We start from the raw sequence: 20,852 nt of genomic DNA on the forward strand, positions 1-20,852 counted from the left end.
ATGGTCGGGTCCGCATTTGCACAGTGGCTTACAACCTGGCTGGATTGCGGGCTCCACAGGGACAAGACTGACACAGAGGGAGCTAAAGGACTACAGGGAGCTGGAGGAAACCCCAAGTAAGTATAAATCCTTGTGCCTGTATTGGCTCTGGTTTACTTTAACTGAGTTCTTATGATTTACTGTATTGTTCTGCATATAAGACACACTTTTTCTACCCCAAAATGAGGAACAAAAAGTCCCTGCATCTTATATGTTAAATACAGGGGGTCCCCAATTCACGAATGCCCCCCTGATATGAACCGCCACAATGTCAGGGAATCTGCATTGTCCCCATGTGCCCCCCACTCCCCCCGTGTTTTCCTCCTCTCCCCCATGTGCAATTATACGCTGCGGCAGCATGGCTCACCTAAATGATCGTCTCTGTCTCACTGTTCCCCTAGTGCCAACGTCTGCTGATAACATGATCAGCAGAAGCCGGCTCTGGGGGAACGGTGAAGGAGAGGAGAGGTCTCTGATCGCCGCTGGAGGCGATGGATCAGGTGAGTGGCGCTGCCCCTGCTTATAACTATACATGGGGAGAGAAAGAGACACAGGAGGACACATGGGGAACACAGGAGGACACATGGGGACACAGGACACATGAGGTACAAGGGGGACACAATAATTGGGGGTGAACATCTACAAGACTCTCTTGGACCATAGACGCACCAGGTTTAGTATATTTTTTTCCCTGGTTTTTGCCCTCTAAACCTAGATGCGTCTTACATGTTGAAAAATACTGTAGTTTTAGGACTTGCCAGATAGATCGATCATATTTATGCAATGACTTAACATTTTAAAGGGTTCAGAGATTTCAACCACCACTGTATCTCAATACTTTTTAGTCTTTTGACTGTTATTTTATGTTTTCACTTAGTGTCTTTTGGTTGAATAGATGGCATCAGCTAATGAGACATTTTCAAGTGATTTTATCATAATGGGATTTCCAGAAGGGCAGTTACACATTTCATTTTTTGTTGCCCTTATTTATTTAGTGACTGTTTTAGGAAACATCTCTGTTTTTACAATTGTTCAAGTTGACAATCATCTCCATTCACCAATGTATTTCTTCCTGAGTTGCCTCTCTCTATTAGATGTTTGTTACTCTTCAGTAACTCTCCCTGATATGTTGTCCAATGCCGTAATGGGAAACAGAAACGTTACCTTCAGCAGATGCCTTACACAACTATTTTTCTTTGTCTGTTTTGGTGGAACGGAATGTCTTCTTCTAGCTGTCATGGCTTATGACCGATACGTGGCTATATGTCAACCACTTCATTACATCACCACAATGAATGGGAAGATCTGCTGGTACCTCGTTGGCGGATGCTGGATCGGTGGATTTGTCAACTCCACATTTCACACCACTATGACTTTAAAACTTACTTTCTGTAGAATCCGGAATATCAACCATTACTTCTGTGATGTTCTTCCATTGTTACATGCCGCTTGCAGTGACATCCAAAATAGTCTGGTGATGCTACATGTTGTGACCTTCTTCCTTGGATTGATTCCGTTTGTGCTCGTGACCAATTCATACATACGTATCATCTCCACCATATTAAAAATCCACTCTGCTCAAACGAGGGGGAAGGTTTTCTCCACCTGTTCATCTCACCTCATTGTTGTAACTGTGTTTTACATATTTGGAGTGTTCAACTACAATAGTCCCAATTCTGGAGACTCCATTCTCATAGCTCAGTCCTCATCTCTTCTGTATGGCGTTTTACCCCCGTTGCTTAACCCTGTCATTTACTGTCTACGAAACAACGAGGTGAAGAAAGCTCTGAAAAAGTCCTTATTAAATGTTAGTGCTCATTTCAAGGTAATCCCACCCAGACAGCTCAGAGAACAGACATTCTCATTGAAATACTAATAACTTTGGCTTGCGTGCCTATTTAGTACAAGTGTAAATCTATGGGAAATTGCAAGGTGTGTACCAGGCATACGTGACTCTGTATATGTGTGTATGTTTCTTCTCAGCTGTATTTCCTGTCAGAGCAGTGAGTTCCATTGTGGGGAAGTTGCAGAGCTGAAGGCAGAAAGAGCAGTTTTCATCCCCCTCTCTGTTCTACTGTAATCAGAACCTGTTGCTCAGCTATCAAAAGGCAACAACTAGCTGATAAGAAAATTGCCTTCTTTAGACTCAATTACTGATTCTTTTACTGGTGGATAACATGGTACACTACTCTATCTTAAAAATGAGCCAACAAGGGGTTAAGCTTGAGCATGCTGCCATAAATTCTTCCTCCTGGAAAAAAATCTTATCTCTTTCTGTTTAAGATTTAGGAGTCTAGTAGGGAGAAGGAATGGAGGGGGGGGGGGGGGGGGGGGTAACCAGCTATACTGTCTGACAACTGGAGTTCTTAATTGGAGCTGAAATGCCAATGAAGGTGTGCTGTCTGTGCAGGAAAAACTTTTTATTTAAAAGTTCTGTTTCTACAACCCTGGCACAGTGGCACTAATCACTGAAGCTTAAATGTCATCAAGCATATATGGATCATCAGAACATAGGAGATGCAGCAGAGCAAGCTGTGCCTGTCTCATCGCACACCAGGAAGTAAGGAAGATGCACGGCGCTCTGGAATTCAGGCTGTGTGTACAGCAAAGCAGGGTGGCTTTGGACCAGAAGAAATGATTTACTTTGACATTTGGCCTCTTATGTCTCCCAAGTTCTGCCGCCTTTCTGCCCTTTTGCTTTTTCAGCACCCAAGGCCATGGCCTTTGTGGCCTTTTCAGAAATCCAGCCCTGAGTGCAAGCAACCTGGAATTAAACCATTCAAATACTGTACATTGTGAACAATTTTGAATGGTCCATCCCATTGCAATCTGCTTGCAAGTTGGAAAAATTAACTTCCTTTTTATCATCACTTCCAGGGAACCAAAATAATAATTTGTACAGCGGGAGACATGGCAGCGTTTTCATACAGAGGCTGTTCCCGAATGATCTATCTGCATGGATGTGCAGAGCTCCAGAAACTGGACAACATTACACAACTAGAACTCAAAACAGGTATAACAAAGGCGGGTGTTAGCTTCAGTAAATAATTTGTGCACAGGTTATTCCCTACTGGACTTCCGCACGGCGATGACGGACCCTCACGGGGTCTGTCATCGCATTCAAGGCATGTATTTAGCCCCAGTGGGGCTCTGCATGCCTCTTGTAAGGTCCCACAGAGACGCCGCCGCCGCGCGGGGCAACATGGCGGCAGTCTCCGCTTCCCTGCCAGCGAGTTCCGCTTCACAGGCGGAACTGCTGGCACGGGTTGGTGGGGACACCGCCGGCTGTAGACATGGCGGCGGGTCCGGGGGTGCAGCCAGCGGTATTTAGTGTGCGTTCGCGTGCGGACCCTGGCCTCTCTGGTGCACAGAGGCAGAGGGTCACGCAAAGAGGCAGGATATTTACCTCTTACGCAGGAGGGTCAGCTGACTCTCCAGTCAGCTGATCGCAGGAGCCCTGGGGATTGACTGGGCAGCTGGGTGGCGCTGCAGATGTGCTTCCAGCATAAAAGGAGCCTTTCTTCAGTTGCTCCTTGTCTGCTGTCGTGAAAACACTTCTGTGTTAGCGCTCAGACCTTAGTTCAGTGCCCTGGTGTTGATACTAAGGATTTCACACCTTAGTTAGGATTGTATTTGATATTATCTATGTTTGACTCCGGCTATCCTTGACTACTCTCTCTCTCTATGCTATTGTACCTCTGCCTATCTGTTTATTGTTGCCGACCTCTGCCTGATTACCGATTACTCTTCTGCCTTTCGCTCCTGTGCCGCTGCCGCCATCTCTGTTGCTGAACCTTTGCCTGTCTGACCTTCCTCCCTTTAGTGGAACGTCTCCCACTGGAGGGTTATCTCTGAGGCTTGCCTCTCCGAGACGCCTGCCCCAAACAGACGATTACTGCTAGTGGTCGAGATTCCTCACTCTGCCTGGTTAGAGGATCTCACTCACGGGGTTCCCATTCAGGGGTTACCACACCTCTGAGGAATTGCCGTGTGGTGGATATTTCCACACTTCTGTGATATATTACTGTCTTTATTGTGTTTCTTTTGCTGAGGTGTCCAGAGGTTAGCAATATATCTGTATTATCAGTGATTCTGCAGATCATCAATAATCAGGTATATATCTGCATTCTTGGTGATACTGCAGATCGCCAATAATCAGATTCTCTCTGCGTGCTGACACCAATCGTTACACCTCTGTTGGTTTTCATTTCAGGTGCAGCCTTGAGCTGTCTGCCTGTGTCATGAAATGTGTATACCATTCATGATCAGCAGCACAAGGAAAAATTATGTTTTTATTGTTAGACTAGTGTTAGGTCTTCCCCGTGCGGGTCCGTCATTGCCGTAGGGAAGTCCAGTAGGGAATAATCTGTGCATAAATTATTTACTGAAGCTAACATCCGCCTTTGTTATACCTGTTTTGAGTGCTAGTTGTGTAATGTTGTCCAGTTTCTGGAGCTCTGCACATCCATGCAGATAGATCATTCGGGTACAGCCTCTGTATGAAAGCGCTGCCATGTTTCCCGCTATACAAATTGAACATAAGTATACCTGTGGCTAGCTGCATTCATTGCTTCAATCTGTATTCAAAATCTTTTAGATTAGAATTAGTATATAATTGGCATCTGTTTTGCTTTCAATGCATGTATTTAGCCCCAGTGGGGTTCTGCATGCCTCTGTTGGTTTTCATTTCAGATGCAGCCTTGAGCGCTGTCATTTGTCTGCCAAAATAATAATTTAACCACTCTGCGACCGCCTAACGCAGGAAGGCGGCAGCAGAGTGGCCTCCTCATTTCTCCAGGACGCACATATTTGACGGAAGCTCGTGCTCGCTCTAGTGCAAGCTTCCGTAAATAAACAGAACGGGGCTCCGTGATCAGCTTGCCAGCCTTGTACAGTCTGACAAAATTATTATTCAAAAAATTAAAATGTTGCTGTGGCTTTAATAAATACTGAGATCCGAGTTCTGTACATTTTAAGAAAATGGACACTGTGGCCCCCTCTCCCTCCCAAGCTTCTCTACCTTTTTGTCACCATGCTGGCTGGTGTAGACAAAATGCAGAGCCTGGACCACATGGGGTTCCACACCCTGACCAATACCAGACCACATGGTGCCATGATGTGAAGGAGCTCTGGAAGACAGGGGCAGCAAAACCTCCCCCTCTACTTCAGAGCCCTTGTCCATACCATGGACAAGGGGCTCTTCCCCACCTGCACCCAGGAGCAGGAGAAGGCCTTTCCCAATCCCCCCAAGTGAAATGGGTATAGGTAATAAGGTACCTTTTACCCATTTCCACAAAGAGTTAAATCTATAAAAAAGTTACAATGGAAAAAGGCATTTATTCTTCTTATTTAACCCTAAATACTAACCTTGAATTAATGATTCCACACAAGTATCAAAAAATGGCTAATATCCTCTGGATGTTGATTGAAAATCCCTGTTGCACATGCTAATTTCCACCAGGACTTGCCATACTAATGTATTGCAGGTCCCGACAAAAGCTTAAAAACGATATATTCTTTGAATTGTTCTTACATTGATTTTCTCAAAAATTACAAAGGTCTTTTTGAAAACAATTTTGACTTGTTCTCAAAGAAGCAAATTTTGAATAATTACGAAATTAAGGACGATAATGACATTTACTGGCTAAATCAATTATGAATTTGCCAGAATTTTTGAATCACGATTTTGCATCCTAATTGTGAATTTTTTTTATGCAAAATTCAAAAATCTGAGCTCAACACTACTGACCACCATGCCTTCATCTTGCTTCTGTCTGCTGACCTGTTCATCTCTGGTTTGCTCCTGTTTGCTGATAAGCTCATCTCTGGTTTGCTCCTGTTTGCTGATAAGCTCATCTCTGGTTTGCTCCTGTTTGCTGATAAGCTCATCTCTGGTTTGCTCCTGTTTGCTGATAAGCTCATCTCTGTTTCATATCAACCTGCTGGCCCACTTGTCTCCATTTTATTTCAACCTCTTACCCACCTGCGACAGACTTCAGCTGCTAAGAAAAACAGGAGACAAAGAGAGGATGCTGTATCCTAAAAAATAATAAATAAAATATACAATATATACACTGCATTCCAAATAATTATGCAAATTGTATTTAAAGATTAACTATTTTGTTTTTCAATTAAATGGTATTGGATGGTATTGTTTCTCAGGGCTTTTTTTTCACTGAAATAAATCTCGGACACCTCTGATAACTAGTTTGCCAGGTGAACCCGATTAAAGGAAAAACTACTAACAAAGGGTGTTCCACATTATTAAAGGATACCCGAAGTGACATGTGACACAATGAGATAGACATGGGTATGTACAGTGCCTAGCACACAAATAACTAGGCTGTGTTCCTTTTTTTCTTTCTCTGCCTGAAAGAGTTAAATATCAGGTATGTAAGTGGCTGACTCAGTCCTGACTCAGACAGGAAGTGACTACAATGTGACCCTCATAAGAAATTCCAACTATAAAACACTTTCCTAGCAGAAAATGGCTTCTAAAAGAAGCAAGAAAGAGGTAAAAAGGGGAATTTCTTATCAGTGAGAGTCATACTGTAGTCACTTCCTGTCTGAGTCATGACTGAGTCAGCCACTTACATACCTGATATTTAACTGTTTCAGGCAGAGAAACAAAAAAAGGAGCACAGCATAGCTATTTGTGTGCTAGGCACTGTACATACACATGTCTATCTCATCATGGCCCATGTCAGTTCGGGTATCCTTTAAGCAGACCACCATTTTCAAGCAATATGAGAAATAAAAATTATCTCTCTGCTGTCAAAAAGTGTGAAATAGTTTAATGCCTTGAACAAGTTATGAAAACCTCAAATGTTTAATACAAACTAAAGCGTGATCATCATACTGTTAAAATATTTGTGGCTGTCACAGAGCACACAAACATTTGTGCAGATAAAAGCAAAATGAGGAAGGTTTCTGCAAGAGTAATACTTTGGATTAAGAGAGCAGCTGCTAAAATGCCATTACAAAGCAGCAAACAGGTATTTGAAGCTGCTGATGCCTCTGGAGTCCCACAAGCATCAGGGTGTTGGATTCCCAGAGAATTGCAGTTATGCATAAACCATCTATTTGGCCACCCCTAACCAGTGCTCACAAGCTGAAATGGCTGCAGTGGGCCCAGAACTACAAAAAAACAAATTTTCAAACATTCTTATTTACTGTCGAGTGCCATGCAACCCTGGATGGTCCAAAAGGATGGAGATGGTCCAAAAGGATGGAGTGGTGGATGGTTACCATGTCTCAACAAGGCTGCGATGTCAGCAAGGAGGTGGTGGAGTAATGTTTTGAGCTGGAATCACGGGAAGAGAGCTGTTTTCTGAAGGTATGAAATGACCTCTGAAAAGTATGTGGAGTTGCTGACTGACCACTTTCTTCCATGGCACAAAAAAAAGAATTGTGCTTTCCGTGATAAAATCATCTTCATGCATGACAATGCACCATCTCATGCTGCAAGGAATACCTCTGCATCATTGGCTGCTTTTGGCATAAAAGGAGAGAAACTTATGGTGCAGCCCTCATCCTCCCCTGACCTCAGTCCGACTGAGAACCTTTGTAGCATCCTCAAGCAAAAGGGTGGGACGCAGTTTACATTCAAACAGAAGCTCTGGGAGGCTATTCTGACATCTTTCAAAGAATTTCAAGCAGAAACTATCCAAAAATCTTACAAGTTCAATGGATGCAAGAATTATGAACCTGCTATCAAATAAGGGGTCCTATGTTAATAAGTAACTTAACTTGTTAAGATATTTTTGATTGAAATAGATTGAAATACAGGTCCTTCTAAAAAAAATTTTTTTTAGCATATTGTGATAAAGTTCATTATTTTCTGTAATGTACTGATAAACATTAGACTTTCATATATTTTAGATTCATTACACACAACTGAAGTAGTTCAAGCCTTTTATTGCTTTAATATTGATGATTTTGGCATACAGCTCATGAAAGCCCAAAATTCCTATCTCAAAAAATTAGCATATCATGAAAAGGTTCTCTAAACGAGCTATTAACCTAATCATCTGAATCAACTAATTAACTCTAAACACCTGCAAAAGATTCCTGAGGCTTTTAAAAACTCCCAGCCTGGTTCATTACTCAAAACCGCAATCATGGGTAAGACACAGAAAGAAATTTCTGAACGAATAGGCTGTTCCCAGAGTGCTGTATCAAGGCACCTCAGTGGGAAGTCTGTGGGAAGGAAAAAGTATGGCAGAAAACGCTACACAACGAGAAGAGGTGACCGGACTCTGAGGAAGATTGTGGAGAAGGACCGATTCCAGACCTTGGGGAAGCAGTGGACTGAGTCTGGAGTAGAAACATCCAGAGCCACCGTGTACAGGCGTGTGCAGGAAATGGGCTACAGGTGCCGCATTCCCCAGGTCAAGCCACTTTTGAACCAGAAAAAGCGGCAGAAGCGCCTGACCTGGGCTACAGAGAAGCAGCAGTGGTCCAAAGTACTTTTTTCGGATGAAAGCAACTTTTGCATGTCATTCGGAAATCAAGATGCCAGAGTCTGGAGGAAAACTGGGGAGAGGGAAATGCCAAAATGCCTGAAGTCCAGTGTCAAGTACCCACAATCAGTGATGGTCTGGGGTGCCATCATCAGCTGCTGGCGTTGGTCCACTGTGTTTTATCAAGGGCAGGGTCAATGCAGCTAGCTATCAGGAGATTTGGGAGCACTTCATGCTTCCATCTGCTGAAAAGCTTTATGGAGATGAAGATTTCATTTTTCAGCACGACCTGGCACCTGCTCACAGTGCCAAAACCACTGGTAAATGGTTTACTGACCATGGTATTACTGTACTCAATTGGCCTGCCAACTCTCCTGACCTGAACCCCATAGAGAATCTGTAAGATATTGTGAAGAGAAAGTTGAGACACGCAAGACCCAACACTCTGGATGAACTTAAGGCCGCTATCGAAGCATTCTGGGCCTCCATAACACCTGAGCAGTGCCACAGGCTGATTGCCTCCATGCCACGCCGCATTGAAGCAGTCATTTCTGCAAAAGGATTCCCGACCAAGTACTGAGTGCATAACTGAACATTATTTGAAGGCTGACTTTTTTTGTTTTAAAAACACTTATCTTTTATTGGTCGGATGAAATATGCTAATTTTTTGAGATAGGAATTTTGGGTTTTATGAGCTGTATGCCAAAATCATCAATATTAATACAATAAAAGGCTTGAACTACTTCAGTTGTGTGTAATGAATCTAAAATATATGAAAGTCTAATGTTTATCAGTACATTACAGAGAATAATGAACTTTATCACAATATGCTAATTTTTTTAGAAGGACCTGTAGCTTTTGATTTCAGCAAATCAGCAAATGCACCTCCTGATGCAGAGAATTCAGCAAATGACCATTTGTTGAATTATTAGATGTTATGAAACTCTGTTTTGCTTAATACTGTAATTCGCAACAGTGCATTTTAAGTTTTTTTTTTTAAATATAATTTTATTGAAATAAAGAAAGGCAATATCACAAGCATGACCTTACGACATAGGCAAACGCAGGAGGGATTACAGCTGCCCAGAATCCCCCCTCAGACCGGGGCAGGTGCAGAGTCTGGGCACAGGCACAAGTTTAGACACCAGAATATCTCCAAGCATCCTGCAACTCACAGCACTGCCCCCTCTCTTTCCCTGCTATAGTTGACTTTGGATGTAGCAGCAGCAGCAGCAGCAGCAGCGTGTGTACAGAGCATGGAGCAGCTCTGGGGAACGTAACAGAGTCAGGTATGAGCACAGCCCTGTGCCCTGCTGTGTGAAAGCTTCACTTTCCCCTTCATTAGCAATGTCAGCCGTCCTCATTATTATCTGTATCCAAACTGCTCCTGATCAATCCTGTTGTTGGTAGGTCAGACGGACAGGAAATTGCATTATGTTCTAAAATATTATTATACTGTATTGTGCGTGGCTGAGGGAGACCTTTCAGGAATCCCCCCCCCCTTGAAAATCTTGGGTTTGCCCCTGTACGGGTCAGTACAAAGATCTCTTTCGAGACCCATGCAGGGGTCCAGCCAAAGCGCCAAAAGACCCATATGTGCCTACAAATTTACATTGTTATACCTTCGAAATTTACCCATATCAAGTCAGTGAGGACAAAAACAGCAAAAGTCCATTGAGCTTAGATTTTCTGACCGACAGGTCAGAAACTGACCATCACTAAACAGTGCTCCAACATAAAAATAAAACAAACTGTGATGATTTGCTCAGCTGCCTGTGCAGGCAGGCAGCCCTTTGACCATTGTGTAGGTTTGCATGCTGCAGGACTCTGGAAAGAAGAGATTCTGTCAGTTTTGCAGCTTGTGCTTGCAGAGGAATTTGCATACGTTGTCATGCAAATTGCCTGGCCACATTCATTGGAGGCGTGTACTATAAGTACTATGTCTTTCCCACAATGCTTCGCTGTTCATAAGGATTTCGTCCTATGTAACACTCCTGGTGGGGTGTCAGCCTTGCTCTCTGTTTGAACATCAGCTTAGAGTAATTCCTGAATCTGCGCTAGGCAGATTTCCCTAGTGCAGTTAGGATTGTATTATCTGTATTGACTGTTCTGTCTTGTCTTGCCTGTTGCCATTGTCCTGTCCCTATGGTGGTCGGCAGGAAATGGTTCTGATCTCTGTTCTTGGAGTATAGCTGGTGCAGCGGTTACTACCAGCTATCTCTTCTGTTCTGTCTTCTGGGATCGCGCTAGCTACTTTTCGCTAGCGCTGGGGATCCTTCTGTTCTGTCTTCTGGGATTGCGCTAGCCACTTTTCGCTAGTGCTGTGGATCCTATCTCTCGCTTGTCCCTGTTTTCGTGTGTCTGTCTGGTCTGCTACGCTTGCTGGAGGCTCAGTGAGGTAACCGTTAAGCAAGCACTCGCGTCCTCTGTTCATGTTTGTCTGTTAATGGTTAGTTAGGCGTGCTTGTCTCTATTGTGCTTATCACGTGGAGACCGCGCATAACCGCGTGCACTGTTGCGAATGAGTGCGGTGTTCGCGGTTAGCTAGCGTTTGTTATTTTCCGTATCTCCTTATTGTATTATTTGCTGTGCCTTTGCTACCCTCGTATTCTATTCTGATCTGCCTTGTGTCACGTGTGGCGATCGCACCTCTCGCGATCGCGTTCCTATTTCATATCTGCTGTTGTGTGTGCGCGGTCGCGGGGTGGCGACTGGATTGGCGCACACACATACAACCTGTCCCTTTGCTCGTTCTCATTCGCAATCGCCTCTCTTGCGATTGCGTTCTGCGTTTCGTACAACGTTTCTGGCATTTGTGGAGGTACAGAGGATTGGTTCCTCTGCACTCCCCAGCGCCATCTGCCGACAGGAATTTCCCTCTACAGGTGCGTAGCACCTTTTGCTGGGTGCCTGCTATTACACGCTTGTGGAGGATTTCCGCCGTGTCAGTGCACGCGTTGTGCGCTGATCACGGAGAAAGTTCCACAATCGTTACACCTTGCTTCCAAGTGCTCTGGGGCTTCTCTGGCACTCTGTATCTTTAATACAGAGAACACCATAGCACTTATCAGCAAGGGGGCAGGGCTACGCACTGCAAGCGCTGGTCTTTGGGGCTTGAGGGGAGGCTTGAAAGCTAAACCGGTAAGTCTTGAGACCCCGTAAATCATACTTTATTTCCTTTCCTTCTTACAAGCCTTTTTTCCAAGTACATAATATATGGGTCACCTTCTGTGCCTTGCTTTCATCCAATGACAGATAAGAGTTTAGTGGTCACAACTGTACTGGAACAGGATGGAACCCAGTTTTTTACATTCCCAAATGTATTCAGTAGGGTAGATTGGATCCCCTTAAAGCGGACCCAAACCAAACATTTTTTAAATTCAAAATATCTAGTTGCAGCACTCTGACACATACAAAGATAAATAAACACTCATTCAAGCCTATGAGCATTTCAGTGCATGCTTTTCACCCTTCTCTTTTCATAACTAGGGTTATACAGGTGGCGCCCATTAGCAATTCCTCCTTTGCCGGACACCATCTACTCCACCAGTCTGCTGGATTCTGTCCCGGCAATATGAAAGGAAGGGATGGGTTTCTCCAATAAATGTTAAATATTTTGTATTTGTCATCATGCAGCTGAAAAAAGGCTGCTATTTATTATTATAATTTAGAAAATAGATTTTATTTCTGAAATCTTGTATTTTTGATTTGGGTCCACTTTAAAGAGACTCTGTAACAAAATTTTGAGCCTTATTTCTACTGTCCTATAAGTTCCTATGCCTGTTCTAATGTGGCCTGTCTTACTGCAGCCTTTCCTACTTGCACTGTCTCTGTAATAAATCGTATCTCCTTTCCTCTGTCGTGTCTGTCAGGCTGAGGCTGGAATGTGTGGAATGTGCAGCACTGCTTATCATTGGCAGAAGCTTTACACACCCCTCCAAGCTCTGCATGAGTCACACAGTAAGCTAGTTCTCAACCTATGATACTCTGGTTAGAAGCCATGTGTGACGGTTAATGCCACTACTCAGATGACTGATTACTGGTGATCTGCGGGATCACCAAGAATACGGACGCTATGCTCGATTATGTGTGATCCGCAGAATCACCAATAATGCCAGTATAGCAAGAACGAGAGCAGAGCGTAAGTGTGTGTTTGGTGCCACCGTAACTCTAATGGTTTTACAGGACCTTACCCCAGGAGTTAGTAAGGAATACTCAGGACACCAACAGAACAGACTAGACACAAGGCCCCCCAGTGGGGCTGGAAGGTACAGACAGATAAATACGGTTCTAACGGTCACCTGTGAAGCAGGTGATACAGACCTTACTGCAGTCGCAGAGATACAAACAACACAGCTCTAATGGTCACCTGTGGAGCAGGTGATTCAGACCTTACTGCAATCTCAGAGATACAAATAACACCTCTAACCTGTGGAGAGTGTAAGTGTAAGGTGCAAACAGTAATACCTTGAGGACCGCACCTGGAAGACAGGTGCAAGAGCCAATAGGAACACTGCTCAGCAACAAGTTCCTTCCGTAGTCTGGACTCTCCACGGGGAGGAGTCAGACAAGGAGAGGGAAGGACAGAATGTGAGTGAGACCAGAGAGAGGGTGTCACTAACAGGTCTGGCGTTCAGTAACGATCGGTGTAACACAGAGAGGGTCTGATTACCGGTGAACTGCAGTATCACCGAGAATGCAGAATATACCCGATTATTGATGATCTGCAGTATCACCGATAATCAGATATATATTCTAACCTCTGGACACCTGAGTTACAAGTGAGTGTTTAGGCAATAGTAACACTTTGAGTATACACAGAGGAAAGTTCCTTCCAAGGCCTAGACTTTCCCGGGGGAGGAGCTAGGCTGAAGGTAGGAAGGACAGAGCGTGAGTGACACCAAAGAGGGGGTGTCACTTACAGGTCTGGGAACTGCCTCTAACAGTAAGGCCAGTTCTCGAGGTCGGACAAGCCAGGTCGTCAACACACGGACAGACAAAGTACAGACTCAGGAGACAGACACGGAATCCAATGAACAGGCAGGGTTTGGCAACGGTGTATCAGATTAGCAGGGTACAGAATCAGAAGGCAGATACAGAGTCCAGGAACGAGCAGAGTTTGGCAACAGGATATCAGAAATGGCAAGGTACAGAATCAGAGTTCACAAGATTAGTCAGGCAGGCAGAAAGTCATAACAAATAATACAGTTCAATTCCTAATGCTAAGGTGTGAGATCCTTGGCCGTCAACACCTTTGGAAACTATGCTAGTACACAGATACAATACAATTAGTACTTTAAGCTATCAACAGAATCTGGCTAAGTGTGGATCCCCGGCTCCGGCCGGTTCTAGCACACTTTGGGATCTGACTATGGTCTGAGTACTGACACACAAGTGTACACGACGACAGACAAAGACAGAGTAACAACTCCAGGTTTAAATACTGACAGCAGATTCAAGCAGCCCCGCCCGAGGGGCTGAACCAACCTGCAAGGAAGATTGACAGGTGGAAGTCAGCTGACCACAAAGTCAGCTGATCTGTCTCCTCTGCCCATAAAGGTCCTTTAGCTCCATGTACAGGTCCTTTTGCTCCATGTGCAGGCGTGTGGACCCAAGCTGCTGCAACAGAGGTCCCTGTCCCAGCTGAGTCGGGAAGCGACACCCGGGATGGCTTGGCCAGAGAGGTGACATCAGGTGTGAAAGCAGCTGCGCTGCTTCCCACCACAGAGGTAACCTTTTAAATCGTTACACCATGTCTTTTGTTTGTAAAAACTGCCTAAAACTGTTAATTACAAATCAGGATTGCAGCAGGGAGTGGCAGAAACAGCACACAGGGCCCCGGGAGAACATAATGAATAGAATGGTATGCTTTTTATTGTAAGAATTTTAGAGTACAGGTTATCTTTAAGGTAAGATCTTCCAGATGCTCATCATGACATTTGCAATTTTACCAAACAAAAGATGGCATATTGCTGGTGACCCAACATAGCATTGTTGCACGACAATATCTCACACATAAAGAAGCAGAATTTTCCACACATATTTGATTTTTTTTTGTATTTCCACAGACAAGACATTTACGTAGATGGCTACTAAAAATGAAAGTTCTTCAGATGATTTTACTCTACTTGTGTTTTTGGGAGGACAGATATTATATACCGCCTTAATTGCTGATATTTATGCTATCATTATAACTGGGAATTTTGCTGTCTTTAGTATCATTCGTGCAGATAGCCATCTCCACACTCCAATGTACTTTTTCTTGAGTTGCCTATCTTTATTAGATATTTGTTATGCAACAGTAACTGTCCCGAGTATGTTGGCCAATTCTATAACTGGCAACATTATGATTTCATTCAACAGTTGCCTAATGCAGATCTTCTTTTTTGTCTTCTGTGGTGGAACGGAATGTCTTCTCCTAGCTTCCATGGCCTATGACAGATATGTGGCGATATGCAACCCGCTCCGATACATGGACTTATTGAACCCAGCATTCTGTTTGCGGTTAGTTGCAGGATGTTGTTTCTTGGGGAGCTTGAACTCCATGCTTCACACCGTGATGACCCTACAACTGACTTTCTGTGGTGTTAGGCACATAAACCATTTCTTCTGTGATGTCATTCCAATGCTGGAAGCCGCCTGTGGAAACATACACAACAGCAGAATAGTACTTCATGTTGAAACAGTCGCCCTGGGAGCATCAACATTTCTGGTTGTGGTGATCTCCTACGTACGTATCATATCCACCATATTACAAATCCAGTCTTCTGCAAGGAGGGAGAAGGTATTCTCTACATGTTCATCCCACCTCACCATTGTCATCATGTTCTATATAACTGGTACCTTCAGCTACAATGCTGTGAATCTTGGAGATTCCGTTATCAATGTCCGTGTTGTTTCTGTTCTGTACAGTGTTTTTCCACCACTGCTGAATCCTGTTATCTACTGTCTGAGGAACAAAGAGGTGCACTCGGCCTTTAAAAGGGCATTTGCAAATGTGTTTATGTCGGTCTTATGAGGAGATCTCCAGAAGGCATTTGTAATTTGTAGCAGTACTCTTTTTCTAAAATAAAGAACAATGTATTGTTACAATTGCTTATTAATAATGACTTTTGTAGTTAAAAAAGAAAAACATAAATACTGTATTTTTCAGACCATAAGACTCACCTAGATTTAGAACACAAGAAACAGGAAGAAATGTACTAAATCTGGCACGGACATGGTGCAGGGACGTCTTATGGATCTACTCCCCCCCAATTATTATGCCCCCCTAGTACCTCCTCTGTCCCCTTGTGTCCTCCTTTGTCTCCCTCCTGTGTCTTCTTCTGTCCCCCTGTGTTCTTCTCTGTCCCTCTGTGTACTCCTCTGTTCCTTTAGTAACTAAGCAAGTGCAGTGATTGGCCCAATGACGGCGCTGTCGTCCCGCCCATAAGATCATAGGCGTCAGCAACTGAGCTCAGCTCCAGCCATGTTGGGGGCCTCTTTCCTCCAGCTCTCTGTTAACCACTTGAGGACTACAGGTTTATTCCCCTCTAGTGACCAGGCGATTTTTTACAATCACCACTTTAACGATATTATTGCTTGGTTATACAACTTAGCACCCAAATTAATTTTACCTCCTTTTCTTGCCACTAATGGAGCATCTTTTTCGGTGGTATCTGATTGCTGCTGAGATTTTTTTAAGAATTAATTTAAAACGTAATTATTTTAAATTAAAAAAAAATCCTATGTTTTTTTCCTCTCCCTTCCTGCCCCCTAAATTGGCCTTGACTGCGATCCATACACTTCAGTACCCTCTCATAGGCATCATCCTATCAGAGGGATCAGATTGTGAGCCGATCGGTGTGAGGCAGTCGGGAAGAGGTTAAGGAGATCGCAGCCTGCCCGATGCTCCCTCAGCCTGGGTGCATGCACAATTCACGATCGTGATACGGGAAGGGGGCGTGGCTCATTGTAGTATCCGGACCATAAGACACACTGACTCCCCCCCCCCCCCCCCACACACACACACTTTTGGGAGAGGAAAATATATTCACATATTATCAATAAAATGCCTCTTACAGAGACTCTGAAGCGAGAATAAATCTTGCTTCAGAGCTCATAGCTAGCAGGGGCATGTGTGCCCCTGCTAAACCGCCGCTATAGCGCCGCTAAACGGGGGTCCCTTCACCCCCAAACCCACCCCTGCAAACCTTGGTCGTCTTTTGGTCGCAGATTTATTGCTTCCTGGAGGCAGGGCTAACGGCTGCAGCCCTGCCTCCAGTCGCGTCTATCAGCAGCGCATCGCCGCCTCTCCCCCGCCCCTCTCAGGGAAGGAAGACTGAGAGGGGCGGGGGAGAGGCGGAGATACGAGCTGACAGACACGTGTGGGGCAGGGCTGCGGCGGTTAGCCCTGCCCCAACCAGGAAGCGCTCCCCGGCTGTACGGAGGAGATTTGGGGGATCAGACAGGGACCCCCGTTAAGCCGCGGGATAGCGGCGTTTTAGCAGGGGCACACATGCCCCTGCTATCTATGAGGTCTGAAGCGAGATTTATTCTCGCTTCAGACTCTCTTTAACCACTTGACAACCAGGGGATTTTCCCCTTATCTGTGCTGCGTGGGCTCTTGAGCCCACAGCACAGATCGTGTTCGTAGCATGATCAGACCTTCTTTCCCCACTAGGGGGATGTCCTGCTGGGGGGGTCTGATCACCGCTGGCTGTTTGGGTTTGGGGGGGGGGGGGAGGAGGGCTCCTCAAAGCTCCTCAAAGCCCCCTCCACAGCGCTATTCTGCCCTCTCCGTCCTTCCCTCCCTCCCCTCCTTGCTGTGGGCGGCACAGGACGGTGATCCATCCTGCGCCCCCTCTAATAGGCTTTAGCCTATCAGAGGCCCAGGGATCGCCGATCTCCTTTACGGCAGCACCGTATTGATGTAAACAGCCGGGATTTCTTCCGCGATCGGAGGCTCGCAGGCTATTCACAGAGACACCCTCCGTGAGCTGACATGGAATGGCCACTCGAACGAGTGGCCGCTTTCATGGAAACACCACTTCGACCTGCCGACGCCCATCGACGTTAGGCGTTCTTTAAGTGGTTAAGTCACCAGCAAGCAAGAAAATACGAAGAATATTGTTGACAGTACTTTGTCATCCACTTTTTGGTACTTTTTCAATTGCAGACAGCTGAAAAGTTATTTTAAAACAGAGAATGAAAAATGATATCCTAGGAGAAAAAATCCTTGGACCCAAATGCAAATCACTTTTTCTCCTAGGTGATATTTTTGCACCTTGTCCATAAAATGCCGATTCCGAAGAATCCTTAACATAATTTTTGAGGGTGCCTCCCCACTCTCAGGGCCATATCCTATTCAAGGTGATAAGTAGCTTGCAGATGCGAGCTACTTATCACCTTGCCATCGCACGAGGATTACCGGCAAATCCTATTGCCCATATCCTTCGCGCGATGGCCGATCGTTAGGGAGCATTACTCAGGCGAAAGCCTGAGCGATGCTCCCTTTTACCGAGAGATGGGGAGTGAGGTTTACGCTGTGGTGCTGTCCATCAGCACCACAGCCTCACTCCCCACACATGCGCACTCGCCTGCGGAACATCGCCGCCATCTTCCGCCGCAGCATCTGGGGGTCTACTTTATTTTTTTAAAACAACATTTTTATTGGACTGAAACGTAGACAGTACAGTGGAAATAATCAATTGATCACGCAGTGTAACCAATTAAAACATTGCAGCAATATAAACTTGAAAGATATAGCAACATTATTTGCTTAAAATAGTTAAACTGATAAGCAACGCTACATGAAAATAGTGGTCAGCCCATTTTTATATAATTTTTCCTATTTTAACTAGCCTGCACATAGCAAAACCTCAACCTGAGGTAGCCATGGCAGAAAACCATTAGGCTATTTCCAGCCTAATACCGCAGACGTCCTAATCTCCGGGCAAAAGCCCTTGGGAAAGCCCAAATAAGACCAAGGCCCCAAGTTCCAGTAGAAGAGTCGATAGATGTTGTTTTTATTTTTACATTTTTATTTTTTTTTTATATACATCCCCCAAGTTATTGATATAAAGGTAGGACGGGAGATAGACTAAGTCTCAGTCTCCCACATCAAATATACCCAAATTTCCAGCTATACGTCCCAGTAGATACCATCTTGTCCATTTAAATGGTTGCATAATATTATTTAACTGCGTTCTTGGAACATATTTCTTAATAAATTGTCCCCAAAGTTTAAAGAATTTAGCAGTTGCCTTGGTCTTATGTTGCTCTGCATCAAACTTGGATATATACATTAAAGTGTGTAATGTATCCACCATTTGTTTGTGAGATGGAGGGAGAGAGTGGACTTATTGGCTCATTATACATTTTTTTGCTGCCACAATAATAAAATGTTCTATAGGTTTAATGCTTCTATCCGCCGTTGTTGCTGTGGGATTACTAGCGTGGAATAGGGCCTCCCAAAAAGTTAAGGTTCTTTTCTTTGATGTGGTTATAGAGCATATTTGTTCTACCCTTTTCCAGAAACCTTGGATCTGGGGACATTTCCATAGTAAGTGGGCCAAATCTGGTAGCTGTAGGTTACATTTTGGACAGCTGGTAAGATAGGTGGAGTCTGGGGGGAGGTGCTTGAAATTAAAAGCATAGTAGCCTTTTGTCATAATTTTCAACTGCATCTCCCTCCATGTCTCCCCCTTCACCACTTTTCTCATATCTAACCATCCAAGCTCCATTGCTTTATTTAGTTCGTCCATGCCACATCCCAGGGAATCTGCCCAAAACCTTAGGTATGTTTTAGCTGGTGATTTGATCCTAAAGGAGCGCAAATCAGAGTATAACTCAGATATGGACCTATGATCCTTCAAGTTGCCCAGGATTTTCCGCAACCCACCATGATCCGGCATGGAAGATCCTCCCAGAGTTTGAGAGACATAGGTTTTGATCTGATGGTGTAAAAAATTTTGTGGGTTTGTCAGCTTAAATCGGGTTTTTAGCTGATCAAAGTCAAGTATTTTCCCGCTAGGATCTATTACCTGAGACAATTGGGTTATACCCTTGTTTTTCCATTCTCTTGCCATGGCATTCCATCTTCCTCCTGGGAAATCAGGAGACGACCAAAGAGGCGCCAGAGGGGATAAAAGACCTGGAAGACCCAGAAATTTGCGAAGTTCCCGCCAAGCTATACATGTATCTCGGAAAATTATATTGTTCTTAATATGCCAGGGGAGGTGTGCTAATTTAGTATGTAGGACTCCAGCAAGAGACCATGGTTTAACCATTTCTTCTTCTAAGTGGGTATTGGTAACTGATTGCTTATTTCCTAGCCAGTCTCTGACATGTCTTAAAATTGCTGCCAAATTGTAAGCTCGTATATTGGGAAAATTAACTCCTATCTTTTCTATGGGGTTTTGCAACAATGCCAAAGGAATTCTTGCCCTCTTCCCCTGCCATAGGAATCTCTTGAACGCCCTCATCAGTCTTTGGTTATCTTTATGTTTAATTAATAAAGGCAGTGTTTGTATGGGATATAATAATCTTCCAAAGCTTATCATTTTTATAAGGTGGCTCCGACCCAGCAGAGAAAGAGGTAGATTTTCCCAGCTCTGTAACTCTAGTACAACCTTATCTACTATAGGAGTAATGTTGAGTTTGTATAGTTGTGTGGGTTCTCTTGGAATTTTTATTCCCAAATACTGAAAGTAAGTACGGGCTATATAGATACCCAATGCATTGGCTTTTTCTGGGCCCCTGCCTGTACTAATAGAGCCTGAAAGAAACATAATAACTGATTTGGATATATTGATAGACAGGCCTGATAATGTACGGAAATTATCTAGAAACTCAAAAACTTTGTCCAGATCATGATCTGGGTTGCCCAGATAGAGTAATATGTCATCTGCGAAGAGAGAGCACTTAATTTCTTGTGTACCAATGGACATGCCCGCGAAAATTTGGCTGGATCTGAAGTATTCAGCCAGTGGCTCTATAGCCAAATTAAATAGAAGGGGTGAGAGGGGACAGCCCTGTCTTGTCCCCCTTTTCAAGGGGAAAGTGGGCGAGGCCGTAGGTCCTATAACCAAACGGGCTATTGGGGAGGTATACATCAGATGCACATAGTCTAGAAAAGGTCCACTAAACCCCATTTGCCGCATCACTAGGTCCAACCACCTCCAGTCTATGCTATCAAAGGCCTTCTCGGCGTCCAGGGACAAAATCGCCCCTGAACCCCGAGAAGGCCTCATCAGCCTATGGTTCTCCAACACCACAAGGACCTTTCTGATGTTCATAACTGCTGCACGTCCACGTATGAATCCCACCTGTGATGTTTTTATGATCCTAGGGAGGATGTCCGCTAGGCGG

General features: G+C 44.4%; 2 protein-coding genes across 2 annotated transcripts; both read left to right on the top strand.

The window, feature by feature from the left end:
* The first annotated feature begins 934 nt into the window (after positions 1-934).
* LOC137522023 (olfactory receptor 1C1-like) lies at positions 935-1,915 on the top strand. The gene has a single exon (XM_068242042.1). It carries the CDS (start codon positions 935-937, stop codon positions 1,913-1,915), a length of 981 nt encoding a protein of 326 aa, XP_068098143.1.
* A 12,671-nt stretch (positions 1,916-14,586) lies between these two features.
* Positions 14,587-15,519, top strand: LOC137522024 (olfactory receptor 5V1-like). The gene has a single exon (XM_068242043.1). The coding sequence runs from the start codon at positions 14,587-14,589 to the stop codon at positions 15,517-15,519; it is 933 nt and encodes a 310-aa protein (XP_068098144.1).
* The last annotated feature ends 5,333 nt before the right edge of the window (positions 15,520-20,852 follow it).

This window comes from Hyperolius riggenbachi, chromosome 6 (assembly GCF_040937935.1).
Source record: "Hyperolius riggenbachi isolate aHypRig1 chromosome 6, aHypRig1.pri, whole genome shotgun sequence".
Lineage (NCBI taxonomy): Eukaryota > Metazoa > Chordata > Amphibia > Anura > Hyperoliidae > Hyperolius > Hyperolius riggenbachi.

What these genes read in the sequence shown, in the direction of transcription:
- LOC137522024 (XM_068242043.1), top strand. Translation starts at nt 14,587, where the DNA reads ATGGCTACTAAAAATGAAAGTTCTTCAGATGATTTTACTCTACTTGTG.
- LOC137522023 (XM_068242042.1), top strand. Translation starts at nt 935, where the DNA reads ATGGCATCAGCTAATGAGACATTTTCAAGTGATTTTATCATAATGGGA.